The sequence below is a fragment of the Bacidia gigantensis genome, assembly GCF_019456465.1.
Source record: "Bacidia gigantensis strain McMullin 20006 chromosome Unknown contig_278, whole genome shotgun sequence".
Taxonomy (NCBI): domain Eukaryota; kingdom Fungi; phylum Ascomycota; class Lecanoromycetes; order Lecanorales; family Ramalinaceae; genus Bacidia; species Bacidia gigantensis.
Window position 1 is genome coordinate 22,793 of NW_025408606.1, and position 6,000 is coordinate 28,792.

Sequence of the window (6,000 nt, forward strand, 5' to 3'; positions counted from 1 at the left end):
CGACGATCCAGGCCGGAAGATTTTCAATATGACAGCGGATGACCCGCAGCCACGTACCAGCTGGGTGCATTCGCTAGTACCTAATTAGCAGCCACCGATCAGCCAAGACTTCCCAATTGGGGCCCCTCCAGAGTCAGACATAGGGGGCATGGGCCTTAATTGGCTCTAGGATGCTTGCACCTAGCGCCGGCGCTGGATTAGTCCTCTGGCCAACACATCGAACGGCTTTTGGCATCGCTCCACATGACGATGGTTGTTGGCTGACGGCATGCATTGCACCATACTTGACTAACGAGATAAGGACACCTGCAGGCTGACTGGAGGAGGTGGAGAGCAAATGATCTCCACCGAACACCCCGACGACCACATGCACCTGTTCCCAACGTCTTATCAGCTCGATCATCTCGACGAAAGGTTATGTATTATGCAGTGAGCGACTTGAGTTTAAGCGAAGTGCGATCCAGTCATATGACGCGATGGTGAAAAGGCTGAAGATGGATTTGTCATGAGGGTCTTGGATACACCAAAGAATCGCGAGTAGGTGAGCGTTGCCGCCAGAATTGGAAGGCATGGGCATGTGCACAGGCCTAGTAGCTTTGTTCCAGCAGCTACAAGACTGCATGTAGTAGCGATGCCTCTCGTAGCGATTCTCACTACTCATCAGCTGCGTCAACGATGCAGCTGCAACACAAGGCTCGCCCAAATCGAAATATGCAGTTGGGAGTTGTGGTGAGTGGAGGCGCCCTTTCATTGCATAAAAAGCCCCAAAGGCCCTCTTCATATCTCAGCCCGTCATTAATCCATTCATCCATTCATCCATTCAAGCCAGTTTCACAGTACTACAAGGTCCTTTCCCCTAGCTCAAATCGCTTTCAACAGTGAGCATGGCACTTGTAACAGACCTCGCTCTCCCGGACCACCTCAGTAGCCATATCTCTTTTGCGCTACGTGTGCCGGTTTCGCTCTCCGTCACGACGCCTCTGGTAACTACCAGTACCATCCTCGACGAGTACGCGCTTTCCTTTGCGACAGCTCTCAGCGCGCCTCACCATGCTGTACATCGGCAGACTATCGAAGCCGAACTTGCGACAGTCCACAAGGAGAAGATCCACGTTATTATCCGCGAACTTGCCGTGGATTTAGCCCACAGCACAGTCCTGAAATTCTTGACAGATGTCAAAGCCAAGCTCAATAAAGAGAGTGCGAAAAGCGCCGTCGAGGCAAGTACTACCCAGCGTTGAACTTCCCGACGGTCTTGAAGGAAGCATCTAAACTGACACGATATGCACTAGGAGCTTGAAAATATAGCGCACGCAGCTGCAGAAGCAAAACGCAAAGCCGACGCCGAAGCCAAGAAGCACGCCGACGAGATCGCCAAACAGAAAGCAGCAGCGGCAGAAGCCAACCGCAAAGCAGACGAAGCAGCCAAGCAAGCGGCTTTGGAAGCGCAGAAAGCAGCGGAAGCAGCGAAAAAGAAAGCGGAAGAAGAAGCCGCCAAGAAGGCCGCAGAGGAGAAAAAGGCGAGAGACGAAGCAGCGAGAAAAGCCAGGGACGAAGCAGCGAAAAAAGCTGCCGAGGACGTCAAGAGGAAGAATGAGGAGGAGGAAGATAAGAAGCGGAAGGAGGACATTAAGAAGAATGTGGCGAAACCTGCCGGGTCGAAGGTGAGTGATCCGGAGACTATCAAGGCCTTGGAGAAGATTGGCAAGTGTGGTGGGGGTTTCCCGTGGGAGAGGATACAAGGGGGTTTTCGATGTTCGGGGGGCGGGCATACGGTCTTGGATAAGGATCTGAGTACTTGAAGTAGGGAAGAAGAGGGGAGGGGAGAAGGGTGGATGTGCTGAGTAAATGGAGGTCTATAGGTCAAAAGCGGTCGCATTCAGCTTCATTTCTGCTAAGGGACTATCATTTGTGCATGTACAAGTGAATCCTCTGTTTTGCACGGCTTCTTTCCGCCTGAAGCGAACAGTAATAAGTGGGATTAGTTGACTTTTGCCGCTGCTCAACCTTCGGAGCAGAGACTTGTGAGAGAAGAACCGATCTCCGACATAGAAGTATGGCCGAGGTTGTAAAAGTGCGCTCGAGAGGGTCTCAATTCCTCTATTTCCTCGGCTTAAAGCATCTTACGTGATTTAGGGTCAGTTGCTGCAGGCTATGAATTCCCTGAGTGCGCTTTGACTAATCAAACTCGACACCATCTTTCGGGCTCTTAGCGTCCCAAATTGCAGCCCTGTCCCTGTAAGAAGACTGGCGGGTATAAATAATGCCGTTTTCTGTGCCGAATATACTATCTGGCTTGGTTAAGAACATGATGGAAGCAGTGGAGTATGAAGGCAAAGAAATCGGCACTAGTGCTTTCACATAGGCCTTGGGAGATGATTTGCGTCAAGCAATCGAATTTGAGCTGTGGGAGAGTTATCAGTGAAGTGGACACTGCAGAGACCGAAATCATACTGGTGAGGAGAGGTTGCGAGTGCGATGGTATGGTGTTCGCTACCTCATGCGGTTTCAAGCGGTTTGAACGACGGCAAAAAAGCGTAATTAAGACGTTCTAAATCACGGAAAGTACTTGAAACTCGCGGAGAATAATTAGTCTTGATTGTTGCTGTCTGGATGAGATACCGTATAAAACTTCGAATATTTTAATCATGCAGGTTTTTTATCTTCTTTTTAGCACATTAGCTCATGCCATCACGATTCTCAATAACACAGGCCTAGAGCAGCATGGCAACCTGACATTGCCTGGGAGACCAGATTGTTTTCTTCGAACTCAGAGCCGCCCACCGGGTTTGAATGCGCCGGTCACCAATCATGACTGTCAAGAGGCAATCAGTGCTGTTAGCCAAGACTTTCCGGACAATGAGCGATTCTTATTTTATACCCAGATACCAACTCCTGGTGTGGCAGCACGTCTGAAGGTGAAAGACCCGTACAGGAAACACTGAGGGTCGTGTGATGTTACTCTTTATTCTTGGGGCGGACCAGTTTGGAGACGGGTGTCGCCGGATCAATTCACTTGGATGTTGTATCGGGTACGTAGGACTTGTGTGGAGAGAGATGAGCCGCTCTCATATGGCGGGCGTATCGAACTTGAAGACGACCAGGGCGAGCTTTTCGCAGGTTTGTTATCATCTGAATGGGACGACTTGACAATCGTTACTTCAGATAGCGTCCGGCGAAGGCCTAGCAGGTTGCGATAAGGTGTCTCTCATTTTCAACAGAAAAAGTCAAGTTAAGTGGAGCGCATCAAAAAATGCTTTCCTTGCGCAACCCTTGGACGTGCAAATCCAAATGAGTCAGTGGCTGCCTGTCATCTTTCGTATGGCTTGTAAGATCTTGCATAGCCATCACTTGAGCTTTAGCATAATCTCGACGGTTAAAATGCTCAAGAGCGTGCACAACACGCTGTCTTCAGGACCGTCATGATCTATTCAGCAGTTTTAGCATCCTTCGTGAAAAGAGAAGGATGGATGCCACTTCTGCTGGACGTAGTTTGCACGCTTTTTGAGGTTCATAGCTTCAACATTGATCGTCAGTACATTATCATAAAGACCTTCTATGGCTTTGCCTCTCGAATCTTATCCACTGCATTGACATTGGATGTAATGTATGGCCTGATCTCTACCCGCTCAGTATACTCGACTTGCGAGAGCGCACGGCTCGATAGTTGCTTAGGGGCTTCAGCAGGATTACAAGATATTGCGAAAGACGAGGTTCATGGATGTGAGAAAGCCGCGGCCTCAAACCCTAAGGCAGACAACATGCCGAGATCCGCCTTTCGAAAAGACCTGTCGACCAATGCAAGCAATGCATTATCACCGTAATGGCAAAGTGAGCAGCGAGTAATGCTTTCCGAAGACAATACAAGAAAATTGGCAGAGGTATGGCTCAAGGACACTGATATTCATCTCAAGAGTGGAGGTTTATCCACAGCAGAACCTAGGGACCTTCATGCGGATCTCACAGGCTGTGTGGAGATTTAGGATGTCCACGCTCAAGCAAAACGAAAAGGGATTGCGGAAGATGGAGGAGTGTCCAGCGAAAAAAGAATGCCAAAGAGATGGATTGTGAGAAGACATTATTAGAGATGTATTGAGTAAGAGAGGTCGATGTTTTTTCTCCGATGGAGATTGAAAAGCCGTGGGGGAGGGAAGAGCCTTTTATAATCGCCAAAGTAACACGAACTTTAATGAAACATCGGTAATTGGAATTTGATGTCGTTATTTGTCCGTCGAAGTACTCTCCACCGGTCTCTGAAGTGATTCAAACTCCTATCATTTGAATGGCCAATAATGCGTTCAAACGTCATATTTGTTGAGTCCCACTTTTTTTCAGCACCCCATTTCCGGTTGTAGTTGCCCAATGATAGTTATCAAAAGGTACAAGATCCCTATTGATGTCTCACAAATGCTACGGGGCGCATCCCAGGCTGCTCTAAATATCGCGCATCGCGCTTCCTACGCGAAGACCTACTGCCAATCGCTGCCTTTTCTCGCCTTTCTTATCATCGGACATGATATGAATGTTCCCCAAAATAGACTTGACGTTGATTTTGGAGACCTGTCGCTTAAAAATTGATTTCGGTAGAAATCCTTTATCCTCCGAGCAATACTTCGAATTCAGACCAGCATGCACTTCAATATCTTTCTCCTTACTACGATGAACCTGGTATTCGCTGTCCTCTCTGAGGCTCTTCAGTGCGATTGTGTCCCTCCTACTGGCTTGCTGGCTCCTCTATCCGATTGTCAAAGTGTACTTGAATCTATGCATTTCGCGTGGATACGGCAGGGGTCAAAATCGAATGCGAAAACATGGGGTCGCGTTGTTGAGAAAACAAACGAGACTCATGTCCGACTTCCAAGAGACTACAAGATGAAAAGAAGGTGGGAATGGTTAAACCCCAAGCACTGCGCCATACATGTAGACAATGTGTTTGGTCATTGGGACGATACGGAGGATTTCACTTTTCCAGCCGTGATGCAAGCTGGAGATGACGTCTTGGCGAAGTGCTATCCACAGAAGACAGGGAAGACGTTCCTTGGGCTGACGAAACATGTATATGTCACGACTCTTTACACGTCAATCGACGAAGAGGCTCCTGAAGAGTACCAAGCGCTATCAAATACGACCATTGTGGAGCTGGAGCCACCTCCAGTTGCGTTCAACTGTACCGAGACTTGCCAGATATTGCGGTGATGACACCTCATTGTATTTTCGACAAAGGGATTGTTGTCTCTCCTCGCCTGTTAGAAAAGAAGTAGGCGAAACATGGCCTCTCATTCTTTCGTCCGAAGGACCTCTAAATTGACACATTTTATGTTTCCTTCTGCTGGACAAAGAAAGGCCCCAGCCCAGAACCTTAGAACGTACAATTTGCTCGACGTGTTTTGTAAATAGCGGCATCTTTGTCAGGCTTAAATGTTTGGGGTTGATACTTAGGTTCTCACTTATGTGTCTAGCAAGATGGTGGCTTCTTCATACACACTGAATGATTGGTGGGAAAGAGCCCAAAAACCCCTCAAAGTGCCGGTGAAAGGATCGCAGAGACAATGCGACATATCAAGTTATCTAGGTCACTTAATTCGCGTCTTAGGGTGTTCTCTAGCTGCATAGTCTTGCTACGTCACCGAGATATGGTCAATCTCTATCTCTCTACTTTAACGCCCATCGCTACGATCTGTTGACTTCGAAACAGCGAACCCTTCATGCTTCCTTATTTCTAGAGCATTAGGGTCATTTGCAATCTTCCTCCAGTAGCATGTCGCCCAATCAAATCCATCATGCCACTAGGGGTACCGGGTCGGTGGCAATAATGCTACCAATTGGTTCAGTGAGCCACTCGCTTGACGGGATACGCTTTGATAGGCAGTAGGTTTAGGCTTGCGGCTTCACTCGGTTGCGGGGTCGATCATGCATCACGAGAAATCTTGCATGTCGGACGAGATCGTACGAATTTGCCCTGCGAATGGCTTGCTGTCCTTGGTGATGTAGAAATGCATG

General features: G+C 48.4%; 1 protein-coding gene across 1 annotated transcript; it reads left to right on the forward strand.

Moving 5' to 3' along the window:
• Positions 1–884: 884 nt before the first annotated feature.
• On the forward strand, positions 885–1,802 carry KY384_007475 (uncharacterized protein; the record flags this gene model as incomplete). Its single annotated transcript, XM_044815966.1, has 2 exons — positions 885–1,236; positions 1,309–1,802. 2 exons carry the CDS (start codon positions 885–887, stop codon positions 1,800–1,802), a joined length of 846 nt encoding a protein of 281 aa, XP_044666606.1.
• Between the last annotated feature and the right edge of the window lie 4,198 nt (positions 1,803–6,000).